Source organism: Podarcis filfolensis (assembly GCF_964270895.1).
Source record: "Podarcis filfolensis genome assembly, chromosome: 1".
NCBI lineage: Eukaryota > Metazoa > Chordata > Lepidosauria > Squamata > Lacertidae > Podarcis > Podarcis filfolensis.
The window spans coordinates 115,162,795-115,189,686 of NC_139604.1; the positions used below are offsets into that span (position 1 = coordinate 115,162,795).

Consider the following 26,892-nt stretch of genomic DNA (forward strand, 5'->3'; position numbering starts at 1 on the left):
AATGACATCCAGACAGCAGAAACGCAACATTTTACTTTTAATTAGCAATGCAAACAACTTTTTGTTATTTATTTATGGAATTTTACAACAAAATCAAACAGTCCCCAGTCTCCGCACCTCCCCATTGCTTCTTTTTATCTAAGTTGTATATAAAAATAGGAGAAGGTCTGTGGCAATTTAAAGACTTAACTGTATTTATTTGTAGGGCATACTTCCTCAGATGCAGAATGGGTGGCAACAACAACAACATAGTATTAGTATTATTAATAATGTACAGTGGTACATCAGGTTAAGTACTTAATTCATTCTGGAGGTCCGTTCTTAACCTGAAACTGTTCTTAACCTGTGGTACCACTTTACCTAATGGGGCCTCTCACCACTGCCGTGCGATTTCTGTTTTCATCCTGAAGCAAAGTTCTTAACCCAAGGTACTACTTCTAGGTTAGTGGAGTCTGTAACCTGAAGTGTCTGTAACCTGAAGCATCTGTAACCCGAGGTTTATGCAATCTGAACTCTGGTGAACTGAGTTGGCCTCTCTCTGCAGAGCAGCCATAAAGTGTCCCAGCTGTGGCTAGAATGGGCTGAACTTCTTTGATCTGCACTGACAGGAGATTGACTCAAAACACAGGGACTTCCGGTCTAGCACGGACATCAAAGAGAAGCGCGGAACGACCGCTCTCTTAATTCTGAGCAGTGCGGGGTTTTTTTAGGGGTCCATAAAGACTCTACGGGCCTCAAAACCTCAAGGGGGATACCTTGGGGGTGGAGCACCCAGGGGCGCCCAGGCGTGCTCTCCTGTTTCTCAGGTTTTAAATAAAAATCCGGGGACAGGATAGAGCTGCGGGCGCGAAAGGGGAAGCACCTTGGACACCGTGCTGTGCAGTCTCAAGCTTCTGATGGAAAGTGCTAAACTTCCACGAGGAAACTGAATTCCTAGAAATACGACACGTTTAAAAACTGACTACCGTAAGGAATTCAAGGAATTTGGTCAGCTGAGAGATGTAAAAAGGGAGTCCGTCCCTGCTGCAGTGTCAAAGATGGCGCAGAGAACAAAGACATGAGAACAAGACGGAAGTGAAAGTTTCCTGCTGAGTAAGTGTAAGCTGAAAGATCTCAGAAGTAACGCGCTGAGGCAAGTATCATTTTAAAACGTTGGAAGAGGGACAGAGCTTAAAAAGAACTTGGTATCTCCTTCTTCTCTGAGAAGACTTGATGACTTGGTCGGAGAAACAGTAACGTGATCAAACCTCAATCCAGAGACTTGGTTACTTTGTGTAGACCCCTGTATAAAGCTAAGGGGGGAGGTCTGCAACAGCGTAAGGGACTGACAAGGGAAAGTGGAGCAGTTAGAAGTATCTTTGTTCCTTATTTTCCTTATTTCCCCTGGATTTAATGGATATAGCAGAGGCTTGAAATTAAACTGTGACTATCCTCATCCCCCCTGGAGTACGAAAGGAGGAAAGAAGACTAACTGGGGGAATATCCTATATTTATATGTATATTTTTTGAGGATTAAGCCACCAAGTGGCTAGAAGTTTATGTTCCAACTCCCTGAGCTGATTACAGTTATATTTGGATTTATGGACTTATATGGACTTGCTTGGACTTTTATTTGGACTTTTAAGTTGGACTGAGTTTATAAGAGGTGGAAGAAAAGAAGAGGACAGCAGAGGACAGAAGAGGACCCTCAAACTAAACAGTATTTGAGTTATTGTTAGATGGGCTTTTTATGATGAAATAAACATTTTGGACTGAGTTGGGAAGGTGACATTTAAACTGTGATACAATTTGGGACAATGTTTATATATCTTTGATGTGTACTATTCCCTATCTCTCTCCCCCTCTCTTCAGAATAATATTTGATATATAGTTGTCATAGAGTTGATATAGGTGCAAAGGGGTGAATTTCAAAGTGTTTGGTTAAGATAAGAACTTTAAGTCAATGTGAGGAAAAGGGAAAGAAAGACCCCTAGAGGCCATTATCTAAATCACAATTTCTTACAAACATGATTTCCAGCTCTCTGGTGTAACTACCCCCCCCAGTGGTGAAATAACTTAATATTGATTTATTTGTATAAAAATGTCAGGAAAAAATGGGGGGGGGAATTGGAGGAACTCCAGGTGACCGAAGACAGTCAAAACAGGATGAAATTAAAGATTTAGATATTCTTTGGTTGAAAATAAAGGAAGAATTCAAACAAAATGAACAATACATGGAGAAAAAATTGGTGGAAGTGCAGGAAACCCTGGATACAACAATAGAGGGAGTGGTGGGGGAATTGTCAAGTAAAATCAAAGACTTAACAGTTAGATCTAAAACGACAGAAGACCTAGCAAAACGAACTCAGAAGGAAGTTAAGGAAAATAGAAAAGAGTCAGATAGAATAAAAGAGGACTTGGTTGAGGTCAGCAAAATACAAGAGCAGATCTGGGACAATATGGCTCTGATGGAGATAAGGCAGAACTAGAAAAACCTAAAATTCATTTTTTTTTTATAAAATATTTATTGAAGTTTTCAAAAAGTTTAAGGAAAAACAAAACACACACACAAAAAAACAACCCAAAACAAACATATACCTTTCAATAACATGTTTCCTTGACTTCCCCACATCTCCTCTTCTTGTATTCCAATTCAATTTTTAGTTCAACAAGTTCCTATCCCCAAATTTTACCTTATTATATTTAAATCCTTTTTGTTTAACCAATTTTAACATAAATCTCAATCTTAATACATCAAATCTTATTCTTAATACCTTTTTCTAAAGTCGACCCCAATTCCATTTCACGATTTCCCCATTTTAATCTAAAATAGCAAAACAGATTATTTACAAAAAAGAAAAAAAAAAAAGAAGAATATATTTATACCGCCTTTGGATAGCCAAAACCCCACTCCCCACTTTTCCCGGTTTCAATCTCCAACCACTGTCCATCAATCCATCTGGTATCAGCCTGGTGATCTCACATCCGAGGCCCTTAAGTCTCTCTCCTTTCCTCTCTGCCGGTTTTTTTGATAGTCCTTTGTGTTAAACACCAGATCTCGGAGAAGCTCTGTCCCCATAAGGTCCATACTTCTTCCTGCCAGGCCACCATATTTAAAATTGTAATCCAAATCTTGTTTTTTACTTCTTTTAAGTCCAAATGTCCCAGAAACTCCTGCTTCCACTTTGGTCAAATTTGTCTTTCCCTTTAAGTCCATCTTTACAGGCCTCTGGCCTGCCAGGTCTCCATATTTATGATTGTAATCCAGATCTTGTTTTTTGCTTCTTTCTTTAATCCTCTGCTGCATTATAGCTCCTCCTTCCTTTCCCTCTAAGTTGTAATATGTAGCTTCTTCAAATTTCTCAAATTCCTTTTCTTGTTCAGCTGCAAGAGTTTTTAGTTCAAGGGCACAGTCTTTTTGTTCTGGTACAGAGACTTGAGTCAAGTCCCTTCCAATTTCCACAGGTTTGCTTGCTTTTTCATTCAATATTATGACATTTTTAGACAAAACAATGCTTTGTTCATGCAGTTTTCCCAGGCTACGAAAGATCTTCTCAAGTGCCGTCTGTATTTTTCCACTTACAGCCATTCTGTAATGTCCCAGAGCCCCCTCTAGGGGAGTACTGGTTACTTAGTATTCCTTCCAGTTGTAAATCCAAAAGTCCTTTATTTTCCTTGATTTTCGACAATTTGTTACCTAAATGTAACAAATGTGACCAGCCGAGGCAATAGAAACAAAGTTCTCTCTCTTTTTCCCCCCTCTCAGCTTTGACAGCTAATTTGACAGCTGTCGAAGTCTTTTAAATCTCTCCAACAGGCTCCCTCGCGGATCGCTCCCGGGTCCTGGGGGAGGGGTAACAATCCACTTTCAGAATTAATTCTTATCCTCCAGCACATTCACTTATACTGCCAAAACGTGAAATTAGTTACTTTTGACTTCCCACAAAGAAGATGTTCTTTTCAACCTTAGTTATCTAGTCCTTGCTTTAAAATGTTTACAAAAGGGGGAGACGGACTTCCTCTTTGCGCCTTCCCCGCTCGTGCCGAATCAAAAAAGGTGATTTTTAGTATCCAATTTCCATAATGCTCACGGGTTGTTACTTTTAGTCCAAATTTCAAAGGAAGAAGTCAGCGCTCTCCAACCATGGCATGCGGCTTCGCTTCGCGGAGACGGGTAGACAGCTCTCAGCTCCGCGCCGCTCACCCCCGGTATGTTCCGGAGCCTTTAAAAAGGCTCCTTTGCAGCGGGGGGGGGGACGCAAATGGAGCCCGCCGAGCCTTCAGTTCACAGGCTTCCCTGCCTGTGATTTTTTTCGGGTCCCCGCTTCACCGTAGCGGTAGAACCCTGGCTCCACGAAGCAGATTTCCTCCAGAGATCGGAGGAAATCCGCCATTACAGTTGCTGGCGCTGACCGGAAGTCCAGAAAAACCTAAAATTCAGAGGGGTAGCAGAAGAGCCAAATGAAGATATTAAAACAAAAATGATTAAAGAACTGGCAAGATGGATGGATATGAAGAAAGAAGAAATTGAGTACACAACTGAGAATGTGTTTAGAATTAAGGTGAGATATGTAAAAGCTAAAACTAAAAAAAACTACCTGGAGATTGTTTGATGATCTTTAATTCACTAGAGATGTGAAATGCAATTCTGAGAATGAGTTATAATAACAGGTTATTAATTGATGGAAGACCAATTATATGTAAAGAGATTCCTATTAGATTCCTACGAAAAAGAGACGGGTACAAACAACTGGTGACGTTACTGAAGAAAAACGGAATCCAACATAGGTGGGAGTTCTCTGAAGGAATTTCTTTTTATTACAAGGATAAAAGATTTAGATTAACAGATCTACAAGAGGTAAAGAAATTCTCCAGAAGATATGAGAAAGAATTAGGTAAGATAGAAGAAAGCCTTACTGGACCCAGAACCATCGGAGCAGACCTCTATGGGGAAGAGGAAAACAAAAAGAAGAAAAAGAAAGATCAAAACAAAGAAGAAGAGGGAGAAGAAGAAGAGGGAGAAGAAGGGGAAGCAGAAGGAGAAGAAGAGGAAGAAGAAGAAGAGGATGAAGAAGACATTAACAAAACCACCCGAATTTAATTTCCCCTCTCTGTAACAAATGATTAAAGAAATGACGTTGAAATTGATAACTTGGAATATTCATGGGCTTAAAGAAAAATCTAAACAAAATAAAGTTGAACATGTTTTGAAGAAAAAGAATGTTGATGTAATCTGTTTACAGGAAACTCACATTGCTAAAAAACATAGACATGTACTGATCAATAAAAGACTGGGAAAAGAGTTTGTAATGTCCGATGTTAACAAAAAAAGAGGGGTGGTGCTATATATAAAGGAGAGATTAGACCCAAAATTGATTAGCAAAGATGATGAGGGGAGAGTCATTGTGGTACAAATTTCATTGCAGGGTGAGAAGATAATCCTTGTGGGAATATATGCCCCTAATGATAATAAGGTGAATTTTTTTGGAAGATTAGAGGAAAGATTGGTGGCATTTATGAACCAGAAGATAATTCTGATGGGAGATTGTAATGGAGTGGTAATGCCAGAAATTGATAGAATGTCAAAGAGAAAAAACATAAATGAGGGTAAACTGCCCAGGAATTTCTTTGAATTGGTTGAGAATTTTGGTCTAATGGATATTTGGAGGTGGAAATACCCAATTACAAAACAGTTCACTTTTTCTCGGAGCCCCACCAAAGCTCGAGTCGGATAGACTATGTTTGGGCCTCCAAAGAATTGGTCTCCAGAGTAAATGAAATTGAGATCACTCCACGAACTCTATTGGATCATAATTCGATCTATTTGGAATTAAAAGGTGAAGAACAATCCTCATTTAGATGGAGGATGAATGACACTTTGTTTGAAAATCCAAAAATAGCAGAGAAAGCGAAAGAGACAATAAAGGATTATTTTGATTGGAATTTACACAAAGAAACTAGTTTGGACACTGTGTGGGACGCGAGTAAAGCTGTCATGAGAGGTTTTCTAATTCAGCAAAACAGTCATAAAAAAAAGAAAGAGAAAGGAAAAAAGAGGAAATCCTGGTTCAACTCATGGACAATGAGAAAAAATTGACAATAAGACCAAAAGATGAACAAATTAAACAGACTATTAAAATGTTTCAAACTCAGTATTCCATGTTGGTGAATCAAGAAGTGGAATGGAAATTAAAACTAATGAGACACAAATTTTTTGAATCAGCAAATAAAACCGGGAAACTTTTGGCATAGCAGCTGAGAAAGCGTCAAAGTCAAAACATAATCAACAAAATCAGGATATCGGAACAGTTAATGGAAGACCCAAAAGAAATAAGAAGAGCTTTTCAAGGATTTTATAAGGAGCTTTACCGGAAAGAAAAAGAAGACATAAAAAAGATAGAAAGATATCTGGAAATTCATAAAGGGAAGCAGATATCATTAGAGGAAAGAGAACTATTAAATGCCCCAATAGCAAACCAAGAAATCCAAAGGTCAATAAAGAGAATGAAACAAGGCAAAACCCCAGGACCGGATGGTTTAACCGCTAAGTATTGCAAATCACTTGGTGAGCAGCTGATACCAGTCCTAGGGGAAGTAATGAATGCTATTTTACAAGGAAAAGGGAAAGTACCAAACTCCTGGAAGGAGGCGTATATAGCGCTGATCCCCAAACAAGACACAGACCACCAGAGTGTCAAAAATTTCAGGCCAATATCATTGTTAAACAATGATTATACACTTTTTGCGAATATCATGGCCAACAGATTGAAGACAATATTAAATGATTTAATTCATAAAGACCAAGGAGGTTTCTTACCAGGCAGGCAATTAAAAGATAATGTGAGACATATTATTAATGTTTTGGAATACCTGGAGGTAAGAAACGATAAGCCAGCCATATCGATGTTCATTGATGCTGAAAAAGCATTCGATAGCGTTTCTTGGTCATTTATGAAGAAAAGTATGGAAAACATGGGGATCTGTGGCACCTTTTTAAGAGGTATCGAGGCAATCTGTTCAGAACAGAAGGTGAAATTGATTGTGAATAACACCTTGACAGACTCATTTGATATTACAAAGGGTACCAGACAAGGGTGCCCTTTGTCCCTGTTACTGTTTATCATAGTATTAGAAGTATTAATAAATTGCCTGAGAGGAATGACAGAGATAAAAGGTGTCAGAATAGGTGCCAAGGAATTCAAGCTCAAGGCCTATGCGGATGATCTGGTACTAACCTTAGAAGAACCTCGAGAAAGTGTCAAAATAGCATAGGAAGAAATGGAAAAATTTGGACAACTGGGAGGATTTAAATTAAATAAGAGAAAGACTAAAATCTTAGGCAAAAACTTAGAAAAGAGTGAGGGAGGTAGAAAGATTGGAACAAGAAAGTGAAATTAAGGTGGTCAAAAAAGTAAAATATTTGGGAATTTGGATGACGGCAAAAACCATAAATCTATTTAATGACAACTATCAACCAGTATGGAAGGAGATTAAAAGAGATTTAGAAATATGAGATAGATTAAAGCTGTCAATGATTGGAAAAATGTCAGCAATAAAAATGAATTTATTACCAAAAATGCTATTTTTGTTCCAGACAATCCCGATAATTAAAGGTCTAAGACAATTCAAAGAGCGGCAAAAAACTCTCTCGTGCTTTATATGGCAAGGGAGAAGACCAAGAATTAAATTCAAAATATTGACGGATAAGAAGGAAAGAGGGGGATTCTCTGTACCTGACCTAAAACTCTATTACGAAGCAGCGTGTTTGTGTTGGACAAAGGATTGGATAACCCAGGAGAACCCAGACTTGTTAGATCTGGAGGGATACAACAATAGATTTGGATGGCACTCCTACCTCTGGTATGGTAAGGCAAAAGTGCATAAAGGGTTTACAAACCATGTGCTAAGGGGTGCTTTATTTGAAGTCTGGGACAGAAATAAGAATTTGTTGGAAAGGAAAACACCGTGGTGGGTGTCACCAATTGATATGTTAACAGTCAAAAAATTGAACACAGAAGGGAGAGGCGCCACTTATGAGGAGATTCTAATGAAATCAGAGAAAGGTTGGAAATTGAAGCCCTATAACTGCATTGCCGGGAAATTGACAGGATGGTTGCAATACCATCAAGTTAATGATGTTTTTAAAGATGATAAAAAATTAGGATTCGAAGATAAAAAATCAAAATTCCAAACAGATATTATAGAAAGTAAGTCCAAGTTACTTTCAAAAATGTACAATCTCTTACTAGAATGGAACACAAAAGACGAATTCATAAAAAAGGCCATGATAAAAGGGGATCTTGATTTGGGACATAACATAGACCATGATGCATGGGCTAAACTCTGGAATGAGAGTTTAAAATTTACCACTTGCTCTGCCTTAAAAGAGAATGTTATGAAGATGGTTTACCGTTGGTACCTCACTCCCACCAAATTGGCAAAAATATATAGGACAAGTAGTAAGACCTGTTGGAAGTGCAAGGAAAAGGACGGCGACTTCTATCACATGTGGTGGTCACGAAATAAAATAAAAGAATTTTGGGAATTGATTTATAATGAGTTTAAAAAGATGTTTAAGTATAGTTTTCCCAAAAAGCTGGAAGAATTTTTGCTAGGTTTGGTGGGAGCAGGTATTAAGAAGATAGACCAAAGATTATATCTGTTTGACTCAAAACACACAGAGCAGCAACAGATGTTGGCAAAAACACCTGGTGCACTTTGGTTTATGAACTGAACCACGAGTTCAAATAAGGTTATGCAAACTGAACTGACAAGTCAATTTGAAAGAAAATTTAACATTGGTATAAGGGAGATATTATCCCCGCTAATGACAATAATTTTATGGATGTCTATAACCTGTACCAGGAGTATGTTTAAGCTGTGAATCAGTGTAAAAAGGCCAGCTAATATACACAACGGGATATTTAGTCTCTTCTTTTTGACATCTTTTTTTGAAATGCTTGAGGGTATGATCACTCCTGTTTTAGGAGCTACCCCTTAAAAGGGGACTGCTCAATACTTTAAATAAATAACTTGGCAGGCTTCCATCATCTGCATGCTCCCCTCTTGTACTAAATATGATTTCCAGATGTGGATGGAAAAATTGGACTAAATGAAAACAAGAAGTTAATGTTCTGTGTCACCATGCACACTAGTGACCATGGTTTGTCCCCACTAGGGCACATGTGAGTCACTGTTTTGATGAGCACATTAGTGTGTCTTATCAATACAAAAGCACTTCCAGGTTTATGTCTCCAAAATCTATCTTGGTGTGTCCTGTCCACATTAGTGGGTAGTGCTAGATGGGATTGTTGGGGGAAAGCAAACAAACTTTCTTCTCCTGAACCTCTAGCTAATGCATGTATTACTTTAAACCACACAAGAGCACTGTTTGTGTAGCAACAAGCCAGCATTTGCTCGTAGTCTTTTTCTAAGTTAACTCCACTTGTAAAAGCTGAACCTTTTGTTGTTCTCTCCTGATAAGATGCCTGCTATTGCTCTCTCTTTTTATCTCTACTCATCCTGTAAATAGTTCTTGCCAAGATAATTCTGTTCCTGCATGAATAAAGCTGTAGAAATAAAGAAACTGTACATACACTTCTCAGTTTACTTCACCCAAGCTTCAAGGTCTGCTAACAGGGATGTATTTTGCTGAGGCTGAGCTCCATTATGGACCTGCCTTCAAGCTTATTTCAAGTATGTGTGTTCCAATAGTCCAGACTTGTCCAAAATTGCAGTAATTTATTTTAAATGTGTGTTGCTCCAAGCCATGAAATCTGTTGTCTTTTTTTGTTTGTTTACCTGTCTGGCATACATTGTTTGTTGTTGTTGTTGTTTAGTCACTTAGTCGTGTCCGACTCTTCGTGACCCCGTGGACCAGAGCACGCCAGGCACCCCTGTCTTCCACTGCCTCCCGCAGTTTAGTCAAACTCATGCTGGTAGCTTCGAGAACACTATCCAACCATCTCGTCCTCTGTCGTCCCCTTTCTCCTTGTGCCCGCCATCTTTCCCAACATCAGGGTCTTTTCCAGGGAGTCTTCTCTTCTCATGAGGTGCCCAATGTATTGGAGCCTCAGCTTCACGATCTGTCCTTCCAGTGAGAACTCAGGGCTGATTTCCTTAAGAATGCATCGGTTTGATCACTACTGGGAAAACCATAGCTTTAACTATACGGACTTTTGTTGGCAAGGTGATGTCTCTGCTTTTTAAGATGCTGTCTAGGTTTGTCATTGCCTTTCTCCCAAGAAGCAGGCATCTTTTAATTTCGTGGCTGCTGTCAGGCAGTGAGAGATTTTACTTTCTTGGGCTCCATGATCACTGCAGCTGGCATACATACCTTTGATTTTTTAAAAAAAATTTACAGAAGTTTTCTCTACACTTCTGACACAATTTGTCACATTTGTGGGCATCTAAGGTGCAAGAAACATCCAACCAAGCACTCAGAGTGTAGAAGAAGCTCTCCTGCAGGAACCTTAAAAGCAGAACCATTTGCCACAAGGCTACATTACAATGTTTAATAAGTTGGAGTTCTTGTTATTAAATATACTAGCTGATGAATGTGAATACATCGAAACAGGGCCCTGTAAGAATTTAAATGTATTTTCATGTAATATTTGATACATCCAGCTGATGAAGGTGAATACATCGAGACAGGGCCCTGTCCTGGTCTCCAATCCATAACTGACTTCTGCTTAACGATTGAAACTGAGTCTCCATCTGCAAGCTGATGAATTATAAGGATCAACATTATTGTCGAGTGAAAAGGAGAAAATCTTTGTAACGAATTATTGTTTTATGCATATCTCTTTGAGTTTGAGTTTGTAATCTCTGTTAGAGTTTGTAATCTCTATTTCAGTTTGTAATCTTTATTAGAAGACATACTTTTGAATGGATTGGTTTTGGTTTCTATTGACTAGTGAATTGTGAGTAGGGACCACCCCCATTATTAAAACTTATATTGGTCTGAATTCTTGGTTTGCTTCTTTCTTGGCACATTACAATGTTTGGCAGAAAAAACTGAACCCCTGGTTGTCTTACATCACAGACCTTGTGTACAGTAATGCCGTTATCATTGCCTTAATAATCGATGAAGAAAAAGAAGTTCAGAGAAGTTCATTTCTTGATTATACAACCTGATCTACTTAATGGCTAATCTCATTTACTCAGAGAAACCTAGAATTCCTATTGGTGAAAGTCCATGTATATGTGACCTCCTCAGAGTATATAAAATTGGAAAGCAAATTAATTCATCTGGAGTCATTTCAGTCACTGTTAGCTGGTGCCATGGAGCCTCTAGGGACAGTGACCATTTTGATGATCATATGTATCTCTTGCCTTGTTTTCCTTGCAGTCAGGAGCAGAACGCCAGAGAATGCAAAGCAGCTGCCACCTGGCCCACCTCCACTGCCCATCGTAGGGAACGCTCTGCAGCTGAAGACCAACAACCTGGCCCAGGTTCTCCAGGAGGTAAGCCAAAGATGAGCACCTTCCTCAACAGCTGTCTGTTGATGACCGTTACCTGTTTGCAAGCCTCTTTTCATCTGACTCTTTTGGAAGGGGACAATCCATTGTCAGTTTGTTTATTTATAGATGGTACCATCTGTGTGCAGGGCACATTTGCAGAGTATAAGGCAACAGACTCTGCACTTTGACAGAGGAGAAGTGTTATGTACTGAGTTGAATAGGATCCAAACTGCAGCAGTCTGATTGGTCCTAGAACAATAGGATCCAAAAGGCAGCAGTCTGATTGGTCCTAGAACAATAGGATTCAGAATGAAGCAGTCTGATTGGTCCTAGAACAATGCAGCAGTATGATTGGTTGGCAGGAACCACCCAATCATGCTCCAGATAGAAGTGAATCCACAACTTGATTGGCTTACAGTAGAATTCCGGAATTAGCCAATCATGTGCAGCCCATTGTGTAAATAATGTATATAAGGCAGATACTTTGAGGGGACTTTCATTCATACATTCCTCCTCACCACTATGAGCTGAATAAAGAGCATGAAATCACTTTGGGACTGTGAGTATATTTCACTGGCGATGAAGGTGGGATCCCGCTGAGCTGACTGCCACACACAGCACCGCAGCACCGCCACCTGCCGCACCGCTGCCTCACACCGTGTATCCAGGCTTCAGCTCCAGGACACAAGGAACTCAGAATGGCAACCGACAGCAGCTTCTCGCCGTTCAACCCAGCATCTGGAGACTGGGAAGCGTACGCCTCCCGTTTCACCTTATTCCTAGAAGCCAAAGGGGTGACCGATGAAGAAGACGCCAAGAAGAGGGCAACATTCTTCAGCATCTGCGGAGAGGAGACGTTTGAAATCGCCCGGGCTCTCCTTGCACCCGAAGACGTCGCTACTGTTCCATACAAAACAATAATGGAACAGCTGAAGGGGCACTTTTCGCCACAGCCCTCAGTGGTGGCTCGTCGAAATGCCTTCTATGCAAAGGGGCAAGCCCCTGGGGAAACCATAACTGGGTTTGTGACCTCTCTCCGCCAAGCTGCCCGGTTCTGCAACTTCTCAGAGCTGGAGAACATGCTTCGTGACCGCCTCGTCGGTGGCCTGAAGGATGAGAAGCTGCAACGACGCCTCTACGCTAAGAAGGACCTAACGTTCCAGGTCGCTCTGGAGGAGGCCCTGGCAACGGAAGCTGCCGAGAGGTCAACGCAAGAGGCACGGCCGAGCCAGCCGTCCCAACCGAGGGTCCACCACGAAGACCTCACCGACGACTCAGGATCCAACAGGGAGGAGGTGCACCGAGTACAGCAGTGCACTCAAGCAGCCCACATACCACAGCTGCCTCGACGAGAAGGAGGGAACTGCGCAAGCTGTGGAGAAAGTCACGAGAGGAGGACCTGCCGTTTCCGCAACGCAGAGTGCAGGCAGTGCAGAAAATTGGGACACATCGCCCGGGTGTGTCGAGCTCGGCCCACCCGACGCCAGGCATCAGATGACCAATCCAAGAGCCCCAGGTCCCGGGGCCCAACACACCAAGGCAACTCGACGGAGCTCACGGACTTCCAGGTATACCAGTTGCCCCACCCCAACGTAGAAAAAATTTATGTAGAGGTACAGATAGAGGGGGCCCCATGCCGCATGGAGCTTGACACGGGTTCAACTCTATCCATAATCTCGGCAAGGACCTTAAGGAAACTGTGTCCTACTGGGGGTCCCAAACTCAGGCCGGCCCCATTCACCCTCTGGGACTTCCAGAAACATAAGGTCCCCACAATGGGGGTGGGGACCTTCAGGGTGCAATACCGAGGGCGGATGCGGCAACTGGACTTGCTTGTGGTCAAGGGCCCCTACATTAGCTTACTGGGATTGGCATGGTTTGGACCACTGGGGCTAGCCGTCACCGGGGTGAACCACACTACCTTACAAGTGGACGTGGACGCCATATGCAAGGAATTTCCGGGGGTTTTTGATGGGAAATTGGGACAGTATACGGGCCCCCCCCATTGCTCTACAGCTTGACCCCGCAGTACGACCAGTCAGGCTCAAGGCCCGCCGGGTCCCGTTCGCCCTGAAACCCCGTATAGATGAGGAATTGGACCGACTTGTGGAGCAAGGAGTGCTGGAGCCGGTGCCTAATGCCCCCTGGGAAACCCCAATCGTCACACCCATCAAGCCTAATGGTTCGGTCCGCATCTGCGCAGACTACAAATGTACCATAAACAAGGCCCTCACGGCCCATGCATACCCAGTGCCAGTGGTCAGCCATGTCCTTGCCACCCTGGCTGGGTCAAAAATTTTTGGCAAGCTGGACTTGGCCCAAGCATATCAACAACTGCCAGTAGATGAGGCCACAGCAGAGGCACAGACGACTGTGATGCACAGAGGAGCGTTCAGGGTAAAGCGGCTGCAATTCGGTGTCAGCGTGGCACCAGGCATATTCCAGAATCTAATGGACTCTCTCCTTAAAGGGATTCCTGGCATCACCCCCTTCTTCGATGATGTGTTGATTGTCGGGCCCACACCAGAGGAGTTTGAGGACCGCCTCCGCACCGTTCTGCACCGTTTCCAGACGGCGGGTCTCAAGGTGAAGCGGGAAAAATGTCTACTAGGAGTGCCTCAGGTGGACTTTCTGGGATTTATGGTGGACGCAGAAGGGGTCCACCCGACTGGGGACAAGGTACGGGCCATTTGTGATGCCCCAGCGCCCAAGAACAAGACTGAACTTCAGGCCTTCTTGGGACTAATGAACTTTTACCATTCCTTCCTTCCCCACAAGGCGGCGGTAGCGGAGCCCCTACACAGACTCCTGGACAAGCGGGCCCCTTGGGTGTGGGGCCAGCGCCAGGAGGCCGCATTCCAGGCAGTCAAGGACTTGCTTGTCTCAAACTCGGTCTTGGCACACTTCGATGAGAGGCTGCCGGTGGTGCTAGCATGCGACGCCTCACCCTATGGCATTGGCGCTGTCCTGGGACACCAACTCCCGGATGGAAGAGAGGTACCGGTGGCATACTTTTCCCAGACACTCAACGCAACCGAGCGGAACTACTCGCAAATCGACAAGGAGGGTCTGGCAATCGTGAAGGGAGTAAAAAAATTCCATGATTTCTTGTACGGGCGGCCCTTCACCGTGGTGACTGACCACAAGCCCTTGCTTGGCTTGTTTGCCCCCGAAAAGCAGACCCCCCAAGTGCTGTCTCCTCGTGTCCTCAGGTGGTCAATTTTCCTTGCCAGCTACCAGTATGCACTGATTCACCGCCCTGGGAAGGCGATGGGCCATGCGGACGCCCTCAGCAGGCTACCACTACCGGAAACAGGCCCCGACCCAGCACCTGCACAAGAGGTTATGAGCCTAGAGCTGCTTCCCGACCGCCCCATTCAGGCACAAGAAGTTGCACACCATTCCAAGAAAGATAGGGTCATCTCCCGGGTCCTGGACTGGGTGTGGAGGGGATGGCCCAGCAGCAGCCCCAGGCCAGAATTCGCCGGCTACACAACCCACAAACATGAACTGTCGGCCCACAAGGGGTGCCTGTTATGGGGAAGCAGGGTCGTTGTTCCCCAGCCCCTCCGCAAAAGGGTCCTCACAGCCCTACACGAGACACACCCAGGGGTAGTAAGAATGAAGGCCCTTGCCAGGAGTTATGTGTGGTGGCCGGGGATCGACGGAGAGATAGAGGCCTGGGTCAAACACTGCCAGGCCTGCCAAGAATCCCGCCCAGATCCCCCAAGGGCCCCAGTCCAGTCCTGGGAGTCCGCCCGAGCACCATGGTCACGCCTGCATGTGGACTTCGCTGGCCCCTTTCAGGGTAAAACATTCTTCATAGTGGTGGACTCCTACACCAAATGGCTGGAAGTCGCACTGGTACCGTCCACTTCTACGTCCGCAGCCATCCGGGTACTACGCAGGCTGTTTGCAACCCATGGGCTCCCTGACACTCTCGTCTCAGACAACGGGACTGCATTTACGTCAGGAGAATTCCAAACCTTCACAGCGCAGAACGCCATCCGCCACATCCGTTCGGCGCCATTCCACCCTGCCACCAATGGCCAAGCAGAACGCATGGTGCAGACCACCAAGTACACCCTTCGCCGCATGACGCAAGGGGATTGGGAGTACCGCCTTGCCACATTCCTCCTAGCACAACACAGCACCCCCAGCTCAACGACTGGCCGGAGCCCCGCTGAACTACTAATGGGTCGGCGCCTTGCAATCAGATTGGACCGCCTTCACCCCGATAGAGCTCAGGATGAGGTAGTGGTGGGGGAAGGCAGGAACCCCCGGACCTTCGAGGCCCAGGACCCAGTGTACGCAAAGAATTTTGGGGGAGGCCCAGCATGGGTACCCGCCACAGTCACCAGGGTCACTGGTCCCGTGTCGTACGAGGTGCTAACGGATGGGGGGCAATGCTGGCGCCGCCACTGCGACCACATACGGTGACAATTCCCGGGAGAAAACCAGGAGGAGGAAAGCTCAGAGGAGTCCCAAGGGAACAGAGGGGCAGTGAGGCCCATAGAGCAGGAGGGGCCAGCAGGAGAGGCAGAATCAGTAAATACAGAGAGGACCCGCGAGGCCGAAAGGACACCGGAACCAGAACCACAACTGAGCGAGCCGGTTGCACCAGACCAAACAGGCCCATCACAGCCAGCATCCTTGGAACATGAGCCAGAACCTGAACCCCGAAACCAGGGAACACCCCAGGCCGCAACGCACACGTAGGCCACCGGCGTACCTCGAGGACTATGAATGCGACCTCCCGGGCAGGACTGGAACTTAGAGGGGAGGGGTGTTATGTACTGAGTTGAATAGGATCCAAACTGCAGCAGTCTGATTGGTCCTAGAACAATAGGATCCAAAAGGCAGCAGTCTGATTGGTCCTAGAACAATAGGATTCAGAATGCAGCAGTCTGATTGGTCCTAGAACAATGCAGCAGTATGATTGGTTGGCAGGAACCACCCAATCATGCTCCAGATAGAAGTGAATCCACAACTTGATTGGCTTACAGTAGAATTCCGGAATTAGCCAATCATGTGCAGCCCATTGTGTAAATAATGTATATAAAGCAGATACTTTGAGGGGACTTTCATTCATTCATTCCTCCTCACCACTATGAGCTGAATAAAGAGCATGAAATCACTTTGCGACTCTGAGTATATTTCAAGAAGCAAAAGGGGGGGGGGGGAGAAGGCATACAAACCAGAAGAAAAGAATAGCAGAATCGCTGTGATTTCAGTGGCACGGACTTGCGCTTGGCTACATCGGCAGGGATGGGGAGCAGGGACTTGTCCCAAAGGCTCCTCAGAAAAGAGGTGGACTTTGAGCAGGTCCCACAACTCCACAAAGGGGGTTAATTTATTGTCATTTTATTGTTTTATCCTTAAAATAAAAGGCATAAAGCCCCCTTCTGAGTAACGAACTTTAAAAAGCAATAGTGCAATTTTCATACTATATTAGAGACAGGGGGCGGGGGCGGGTCCAATTCTCCCTCCACACATGGATGGTTTGGCCATTTTTGCCCTCTGAACATTTTTAGCCTCTGCTGGACAGTGGGGAGTTCATAGTCTTCTTGTATTTCGGAAAGCTGCTCCTTTATTTTCCCCAGAATGTGCTTGGTTGGAAGGTACTTTAAGAATTCCCTTAGAAAAATAAGTGTGAGGGGGACATAACAGAGCAGTATAATCATATTCACGGTATAGAGAAAGTAGACGGGAAAACACTTTTACCCCCCTCTCATAATGCCATACCCTCCAACACTTCTCCAATGAAAATAGGGACATCCCATTCCATAATGATAATTTTACTATAGCCCACACACCTTACTGGGTTGCCCCAGCCACTCTGGACAGCTTCCAACATATATAAAAACATAATGAAAACATTAGAAATTAAACAAAAAAACACTTCCCTATTCAGGATTGCCTTCAGAGGGGGTCGGATAACTCTATACCCTCCAACATTTCTCCAATGAAAATAGGGACAGCCTAAGGACATTCTGTGATCAAACTGGGATGGCTTCTCTAAATCAGGGATGTCCCTGGAAAATAGGGACACTTGAAGGGTCTGTAATGCTAAAACTTGGAGTCTTCAATTAAAGCTGAGTGTTGGAAGATTTACAACACACACAAGATAGTAGTTCCTCATACAGTGCATATTGAAACTGTGGAATTCACTGTGGAATTTTGTTAAGACAAAATTCATTGAAGATAAAGCTACCCATAGCTGCTAGCCATGATGCTGAACCTCCACCAGTTCCAGGGACCTGCAGGAGGGGAGCGTGCTATTGCACTCAGGTCATGTTTTTGAGCTTCCCAGAAGAACTGTGTTGGCCACTGTGATAACAGTTGTGGACTAGTTGGCCTTCGGCCTGATCTAGCTGCAGAACTCTTCTGTATGTTATTAAGAGTCATGTGGTTCAGATGCCCATGGTGAGTCTGGGGGCAGCGGGGCTCTACATCAGCTATATGACTCTCTCCTAATCCGCAAACCCACCTAGATGTGTGTCCTTCTCTATCTTTTTTCCAGTTTGGTGAGAAGTATGGCTCTGTGTTCACAATGTATTTTGGAACAGAACGGGTTGTGGTGCTGCATGGCTATGATGCAGTGAAAGAAGCACTGATCGACCGTGGAGATGAATTTGCTGCCAGGGGACGCCTGCCATTAGCTGATGATGTCAACAAGGGATTAGGTATTTTATGCTGGTTGACCAGTGGAGGGGGGGACACAGGAAAATCCCTCTATTCATGAAAATAAAGCAAAAAAGGTTGCAAAGACAAATCACTGCATCTTGAGATAAACTTTCCTAATTAATGTTCCCACTGGACAGTAGCAATAGATAATTAGCAGCCTTTTAATAGCATAGCTATATATTGGGCATTGCCATTTAAGAGAGAAATGAGCCATCTCATAAAAGTACTTAAGGAATATCTAGGGCAGTAGCGGAGAAAGGTGGGTGTGGTGGGTGCTGGCCGCCCTGGGTGCAATCCCTGAGGGGAGTGATATCGCCACAGGTGGCGCCCCCCTGGGATGTGCCACACCCTCTGGTTTAGAGGAAGCACCAAAAATTAAAACAGGATTGAATGAGTCTCTAGCCTTTAAAAATAATGGTCTGGGGCAATTCTGGTGTGGGCAGTAAGTGTGAGAGTTATGTGAGCAGAATTCCCTGGCCTGGATTTTGTGAATCAATAAGCTCTCCACACCAAGAAAGAGTTTCAAAGTTACTGCAAACTATCTATAAATTTGTTACCAAGAAAATAAATAAATACAAATCAACACATTGCACTTAAACAATTAGCAATGTAGTCCAGTTTTCTTTAAGTTCTTTCTGGTTAATATAGTCCAAGGACTATTGCTTCTTCATTATACTGTCAGCTTCAGAGAGAGACCCAGGCTCCAAGAGATGAATTATCAGTTAACATAAATATCGAAACATTGAAACCTCTTTTTAAGTTTTAGCTGCAAAAATGGACATTCTGCAAATGTAAACCTCCACTACGTTTCATACGCAACACACACAAACATAGCATTTTATGCACATTAAACACATATGTTTTACAGTAAGGGCATGTATCAGAAGACTGGCCAGCTACTGATTATGGAATAAGGAGGCACCAAAGTACCAAGTCTCCAGGTGGTCTGGAGCCAAGAATAAGAGCCTCCTGCTCTTCCAACCTGCTTCTTCTGCTCTCCCTTTCAGTCCATCCATCTCCTTCATGCCCATTTCCTCTTCTGCTTTCCAGGAATTATATTCAGCAATGGGGAGATGTGGAAGCAGCTCCGACATTTTGCCCTTACCACCCTGCGCAACTTTGGCATGGGAAAGAAAAGTATTGAGGAGAGGATCCAGGAGGAAGCACAGTTCCTGCTAGAAAAGTTCCAGGACACGCAGGGTGGGTAGCCACTGCCCTTCATCGACATAGGCTTATCAAACAGACCCCCTTAAACATCACAACAGATTCTGGGGTATATTACAACAGATTACTAACCACCACCTGGTCCTAGGTCACTGAGGGCTTCATACACACCAGTAATGCACTGAACTTACCTTGTCAATGTACTGGCAAACAATGCATAGCTTTCAGCAGGGGTGTAATATGCTGACACAGACCAGTTCCATCTAAAGCCCGGCTGCTGCTTCTCTATCAACTGCAAGAGTGCTCCGCAGATATTGTTGAATTCCAGCTGCTTTCAGCCCCAACAGTCAACAGTGGTCCAGAAGTTAGAGTCTAGCAGCATCCGAAGTGCTTTAGATTCCCTAGTTTTAGTCTAGACTTCACCAAGGCCTGCACCACTGTGGTCACTCTTTCCTATCTAAGGATATCTTGGCTGAAGCTGGAAGAAAGCACCTTGGAAAGTCCTTGGAAGAAACCACTCATAGCCACTGAAGATGCCCGTGCCTCCAGAATTGTTGTGAGAAAGGCAGCTCCCTGTCTGACCACTGAGGCCAGGAGCCAGGAAATGGCAGCTCAGAAATTCCAGACTAGATTATTGCCTAAAACCTGTAATGGGTATAATTATTTTTTTCTTGTTCTTCCAGAGAAGCCCTTGGATCCAACCTACTTGCTCAGTTGCGCTCTCTCCAATGTCATTTGTGCAATTATCTTTGGGAAACGATACGATTATAATGACAAGAAGTTGCTATCCATGCTAAGCTTAATAAGTGAAAACTTTCAGGTTTTTAGCTCTCCTTGGGGACAGGTAGGTGCCATCTGGTTAAATGCATTCTTTTCCACAAAGTCTAAAGTTTACTTGCATGTGGAATATTTATTTTATGTATATACTGCCTCTGGCTGTAGCCATTTTCCTGCTGTTTAAATGTCTTTCTTCCAGGCTTCTCATAGCCCATACTGCCTCTGCCTCTTAATATTTCTGTTAATGTCCTAGTTGCAGGCTTGCCATGAGTAACTGGTTAGCCACTGTGACAGCACGATGGGCCACTGGCCTGATTCAGTAGGCTCTTCTTATGTTCTTGTTTTTAATTTGGAGAGCCAATACCAATACCTGGGTCTAGTAACCAAGGTTTGACTTAACTCAACAGCAGCCCAGTGGAATAGGAAGTAAAGCTTAACGAGGAAAACCCACAGGCTCAATACTGTAACTGGAACTAATCACTTGGGATGTATACACACTGCCATTGCCTCTGCATCCAGTGTGCTTCCACTAATGGTTTGAGAAGGTGTGAATACATGATGTTAGTCACAATCCATATCTAACCTGCCATTTCTTATGAAATGTTGCGCCTTGCTGAATTTTAAGCCAGGGGTGTATACACGGACTGGTTTCAGTAGGAGAAACAGATGGGACTAGATTTATAGATATATATGTAATCCCATAGCTCCGTTTTAGAGCATTTGGCTTGTTTATATAGGGTCCCAGAGTCAATCCCTAGTAGCATCCCTGGTTAGGGATGGGACTTCTGAATGAAACCCAGCAGAGCTGCTGCATAGGCAGTACTGACCTTGAGAGAACAATGGTCTCATTCAGTACATACTTTTAACATGTGGAGTTTGGGGGGGTATCTGGGTTGTTGTTTTTATTTTGATTATGAATTTTGTGGTTTTATATTTTGATTTTAGTCTACGAACCGCAGATATAAAATAATAATATAAGACAGCTGATGGGGAACATCTATATAGATTTGGGAGGCATTGGTAGTGAAAATGCTGGTGTGTGGACCACAGAGTTGAAATGCACACAAGGCAACAGTGGCCAACATTACACTGAAGCCTGAATGTGGACAAACCCTGACTGAGGTTGGTGCCAATGGGTCTCTTGTGGCGTTTCTTCTAGCTCTACAACATCTTTCCTTCTTTGATGAAATGCATCCCTGGGCCCCACCGCAAAGTGCTGAAAAACAACTTGGCACTCAGAGAGTTTGTTTTGGAGGAGGTTGAAGAGCACAAGCCTGCTCTGGACCCCAGCTCACCTCGGGATTTTATTGACTGCTTCCTTATGAAAATGGATCAGGTAATCATGAAAACTCACAGAACTCTCCACGTGGGTTCTCCTGCCACTCCTGAAGCTTCCCAACCAGCAGACTTCCATCCAGCTTCTTGTGGGGAATGCCAAGGCAAGAGATTCCTGCTCACACCCCATTGGAGTAGATTCATTTCCCATTGCTGACTTGTTCCTGCAGTAAGTGGGAAGTTCTTTCTAATGATTAGCCCTCTGGGCAAGGAATGTCCAGAGGAACGAGCTATAAAAAGACTTGAGATAAGATGTGTCTTGGGAAGAGAGCTGGTCCCAGTGGCGCAGTTAAATTCTTGTTATGTTGTACTCAGAGCAATTGAGTTGCCTCCACTGACTGTGTTGTGTGTTTCTGCAGGAAAAAGGTAATAGTGCATCCCATTTCACCATTGAAAACTTGGCCATAAGCACAGTTGACTTGTTTGGGGCTGGAACAGAGAACACCAGCACCACACTGCGATACGGGTTCATGATCCTCCTCAAATACCCAGAGATACAAGGTAAAACGGATGCATTATTAGTACTTATTATTCTAGTTCTCTCCTAGATTTATGTGGCACAGGTCCAAGAGGTTGTTGTTCTGCCACTTTCCCCAGGAAAACCCACTGTTCATAGCTGAATGTTAATCATCGCTGACTGACATCAGGAGTAAACAGAAGGCTTTCCTGGAGACAACAGTGGGGGTGGGGGGTGGACAAAATGCTCAGATCCATGCCTAGTAACCACAAACCTGTGCCTAGAAATCCCAGCAAAAACAGAAGTGTGGATGAGCTCTTATAGCTGACCATATTGCAAACCCTAGGATTTATATGCAAACAGTAACAACTTGAATTTGGCTCAGTAGTGTACTGGCAGCCAGTGCAGATCCTTTAGATCAAGCATGTCCAAAGTCCATTTTGGGGACCTAATCGGGCCTGCTGGTCGGTTTAATCCGACCCCAGCAGCAGGTTATTTCCTGGGGGTAAAATACTAAAAAAAAGGTTTACTTCATCCTTTCTGGCCCTCTTTGAAAAAAGTTTGGACACCACTGCTTTAGACAAAGGCACAACCACAAGGGCCAGGGGTCAAAAGGCCCTCAGGTAGGATCAGAATCACTGCAGGACAGTGCCTCCAATAGGAATCTCTCTAAGCTGGACCATCACTTGCTCCTATAACATCCCTAAAGCTTTTGTCCCGCTGGGCTCCTTTGGGATAGAAATTAAATTAATATATAAATAATTGCAGTTATACTATGTTTCCCTGTTTACAGATGGATTGCTGAAAGTAAGCTACAATAAATTGCCTGTGGTGACAAGTTAGTAGAAAGTTGGCATCAGAAAACAATTGAAAGCTCCAAAATGTGCAGAGCCTTGCACCCATTCCCACCGAGTTTCAGTTTCTTCTGTAATGTTTCCTGCACTGGCGTTAAACGTCATTCTTCCCATTACAGAGAAAGTGCATGAAGAAATTGACCGAGTTATTGGCCGATCACGAAGTCCTTGCATTGCAGATCATGGGGAAATGCCTTACACAGATGCTGTCATCCATGAGATCCAGAGGTTCATCTCTATTGCCCCACTGAGCGGCCCTCATGCAGTACTCAAAGATACACCGTTCAGACAATATGTCATTCCAAAGGTCAGCTCTTTTCAAGGCTCTAAGTAGTAATAGGAGGCTGCTAGCTATGATGGCTATATTCTACCCCGATGGTGAGAGGCAGTATGCTTCTGAATACCAGTGGGTGGAAACCACAGGAATTGAGAGTGCTGTCTTGTTTAGATTATGTTGATGGGCTTCCCATGGGCATTTGGTTGGACACCATGAAAACAGGATGCTGGACCAGATGGGGCCACTGGACTGATCCAGCAGAGCTTTTCTTCTCTTCTTATGTACAAGCAAGGGAAGTAGTTTAGCCCAACTCCTAAAGCGTAGCTGGGCATCTTGAAGCCTGGGCTTCATTTGAAACACCCTATTGCCTTCTGAAGCTGCTCCATTCTTCTTCTGTATCAACAAAGTACCTTCCTTCCTGTTAGTGCCTTCCCACACCATTAATTGGTTGTCATGGCCATCTAGCCCATTTCTTTGCACTCTCTGCAGGGCACTACCATATATCCAAGTCTGATATCTGTGCTACATGACAGCAAAGAATTTCCAAACCCCAAAGAATTTGACCCAGGACATTTCTTGCACAAAGATGGCACCTTCAGGAAGAGCGACTATTTCATGCCTTTCTCAGCAGGTAAGATCTCTGCTTCCTCAGTAGGCTGCAGTCTTGGCCAGCTCAGGTCTTTCCAGTCTCCCTAATCGGCTGGTGTCGGGGCAATGAGGGGGAACCTCCTTCCTCCTGCAGCCTAAACTTGAAGGGCTCCCAGACTGTGAGAGAGGGGCAGAGGCTTCTGGGTCCATCAGAACTCCTTGTACCTTTCCTGTGGCCAGCTGAAACAAAAGAAATGGTGGAAAGAGTGACTCTCCCAGGAGTTGTTCTGGAGCAGCACCTTTGCTCCTTTGGCATGATTGTTATTTTCTCTGTAACAGCCAAAGTGGTTGTTATGCATCTTCTTTTGGGTTTCCTTTGCAGGGAAGCGGATATGTGTGGGGGAAGGTCTGGCCCGTATGGAGATCTTCTTGTTCTTGACCACCATATTACAGAACTTCACTCTGAAGTCCATCATTGACCCCAAAGACATCGATCTCACACCGGTGTTGAGCGGCGTAACCAACTGCCCTCGGCCCTATCAGCTCTGCATTGTCCCTCGCTGAAAAGCCTGCCTCAGGAGGGCTGCACATGTGGAAAAGTTGCAGCCTGGCAAATCTTTGTTCAAAAAATCCATAACACAATATCTCTTCATGTGTGGAGTCTTATCTTTTTACCTGACTAGTTGTGGTACTGTTACTTTGGGGATCTTGCTAAAGATTATTGCACATTGAAGACATTTTTTTAAAAAAATTATCTCTTTATTGATTAAAAAAATTGCATGTCTATACTCTTAACAGGAAAAAAAAGAAAATTATATAAAATTTATAAAATTTATAAAATTTATAAAGAAATAAAAAATAAAAAATAAAGAAGTAACAAAGATAAGAAATAAAGAAATCAAAAAAAGAAGAAGACAGAGTTATTTACATAGTAAAAGTACTCATTGGCATGATCCTTCCCATCCTTCTCATTATACTCTTTGATATAACATTCTTTCTTACACAGGTTTACATTGTATAATATCATTTCTTTCTGTTTTGTATACATTCCTTTGATTTTTTTTCTTTACAAATATCACTCAATTTCTGCTAATATGGAATTATTTGTACAATAAAGTTTTACATAATTCTTAAATATTATCCGTTCTCTAGTTGTTTTTTGTTTCGATATTCCTCTAACTGATCCCGTCAGTTTTGCTATTTGTAGATATTCTAACATGAGCATCTGCCAATCTGTAATCTCTGGGAGCATTTCATTTTTCCAATTCCTTGCTATAAGGGTCCTAGCTGCTGTTATACCATACATAAACAATGATCTTATATCTTTTTAAATTTCTGATGGTAAAATACAAAGTAGGAAAATCTCTGGGGGTTTTTTTTTTAAAGTAATTTTAAATAGTTTCTTAAACTCATTATAAATATCATTCCAGTATTTGCCAATGGCTATACAGGTCCACCACATATGAGAGTATGATCCCTCCTCTTTTTTACATCTCCAACAGGTTGATGTTTTTTCCTTTATACATTTTAGCAAGCTTTTTGCAGGTAAGATGCCATCTATATACCATTTTATGGTATATTCCCTGAGATTATAGCATGCTATGAATTCAATGTCTGCCGTCCATAATCTCACCCATTGTTCCATAAGTATATTATGCCCGAAGTCCTGTGCCCATTTAACCATGACTGTTCTTCTTTTGTTTCCCATTCCAGAAGATCATAGAATCATAGAATCATAGAATCATAGAGCTGGATTTTGTGTGGATAAAAAAAAAAAAAACGAATCATAGAGCTGGAAGAGACCACAAGGGCCATCGAGTCCAACCCCCTGCCAAGCAGGAAACACCAAACTCACTGGAATTGGACACAGCTTGTGAGATAGAAAAACACTGGTCCCAATTGGGACCCTTGAAATAAATTCTGAGTAAAGTTAGTGAAGCAGCAAAAATTTATTTAGTTATCACAAAAACATACTTGCAAAATGGGTGTCCAAAGCAGGCACACCCAGTTCAGGTAAAGACGAGTATATATCACCTGTCTCCAAGTGCAAGTCCTTCCTCTGTGCGCAGAGGTCACCACCTATCACTACTGCCTAATTAAAATATTAAACTCTCTGTCCCCGCTGGAACATCCCATTTCCCTTTACCCAAATAAGGAAGAATGTTCCTATGCTCTCAAACATTTGCTCAAGCAATAAGCCACATTCCGACCACCCTTTAGAGTTACATGAATTCTATCCTGTTGAAGCTTCTTTAGATAAACCAGATTCTATCAAGGACAAGTCTTTTTATCACCTCACAGCTGTGATGGTTTCTCTGGGAAACAGCAAAGGCCCCAGTCGGGGGAAAAGCGTCGCTATGGCAATGTTGGAAGACAGCCAAAGAGCCACTTTGTCTCTTGTGGTCGATACTGGAGCTACACATTGCCTAGTGCCATCTGGTGGCCTGCTTCGGAACTGCACGTCTTTAAAAAATGGACGCTACGTGTCACTGGCTGATGATTCCAAAAGACAGCTCACTGAGACTGGAATGCTTTACTGTTTCTTTATAGATCCTGAAGTGCAGGCTTTTGTGGTGCCTGAGATTGCCAATTCTCTTTTAAGTGTATCAGCTCTTGTTGCTGACGGTTTCAATGTGATGTTTGCTAATAACATGTGCTCTTTTTACAGGGATGGGAAGAAGCTATACAGCGTTGAGGGCAAAGATAGACTGTTCGTGGTGGAGATGCCTATTGCTACTGTTGCTGATCCCCCTGAAGAGGCACAAGTGCAGTGTGCAAACGTACCACCACATGATAGTTGTGTTCACCTTTGGCATCGAAGATTTTCACATGTGTCATGGTCTTACGTTAAGAAGGACCCTGAGAACACAGTTGGGTGCAAATTTAAGGGTTGTGATAAGTTCCTTGACTGCAGAGCATGCAAGCAGGCCAAGGTAACCACATGCACATATCCCAGGTCAGACAGGAGGACCAGCAGACCCTTTGAGCTGGTTCACGCGGATTCATGTGGACCAATGCAGGTGGCTTCTTTAAGTGGATCGAAGCATATTCTTGTGCTGATCGATGATTTTTCGAAACACACCTGGTTGTTCACGCTTAGACACAAGAGTGAGGCAGTGTTCAATTCAAGTGTAGGGGACACACCTTATTTTCTGCTGCATGTTAAGAAGCCCAAGGTGGATTTCTTGTGTGTGTTTGGCTGTGAGGCTTGGGTTCTAATCCCAAAGGCCAATCGCAGAAAGGGTGAACCAAGGTCCAGGAAGATGATCTTTGTAGGCTATGAGCTGGGTTCAAAGGCGTGGCGTTTCGCA

General features: G+C 43.7%; 1 protein-coding gene and 1 long non-coding RNA gene across 2 annotated transcripts in view; one reads left to right on the forward strand and one right to left on the reverse strand.

Moving 5' to 3' along the window:
- The window catches only part of LOC310766217, a 195,960-nt gene that overhangs the window by 28,000 nt on the left and 141,068 nt on the right, over nucleotides 1-26,892 (reverse strand). The gene's annotated exons all lie outside the window — the stretch shown is intronic.
- LOC310763725 (cytochrome P450 2C19-like) lies at nucleotides 11,223-24,225 on the forward strand. The gene is made up of 9 exons (XM_083616339.1): nucleotides 11,223-11,445; nucleotides 17,966-18,128; nucleotides 19,180-19,329; nucleotides 19,977-20,137; nucleotides 21,230-21,406; nucleotides 21,765-21,906; nucleotides 22,836-23,023; nucleotides 23,483-23,624; nucleotides 23,964-24,225. The coding sequence occupies exons 1-9, from the start codon at nucleotides 11,263-11,265 to the stop codon at nucleotides 24,143-24,145; spliced, it is 1,488 nt and encodes a 495-aa protein (XP_083472465.1). The 5' UTR covers nucleotides 11,223-11,262; the 3' UTR covers nucleotides 24,146-24,225.

Excerpts from the sequence above, each read along its gene's own strand:
- LOC310763725 (XM_083616339.1), top strand. The coding sequence starts at position 11,263 with ATGGAGCCTCTAGGGACAGTGACCATTTTGATGATCATATGTATCTCT. Across the intron at positions 11,446-17,965 it reads TGGCCCAGGTTCTCCAGGAG|TTTGGTGAGAAGTATGGCTC; the intron begins GTAAGCCAAAGA and ends TCTTTTTTCCAG. Across the intron at positions 18,129-19,179 it reads TGATGTCAACAAGGGATTAG|GAATTATATTCAGCAATGGG; the intron begins GTATTTTATGCT and ends TCTGCTTTCCAG.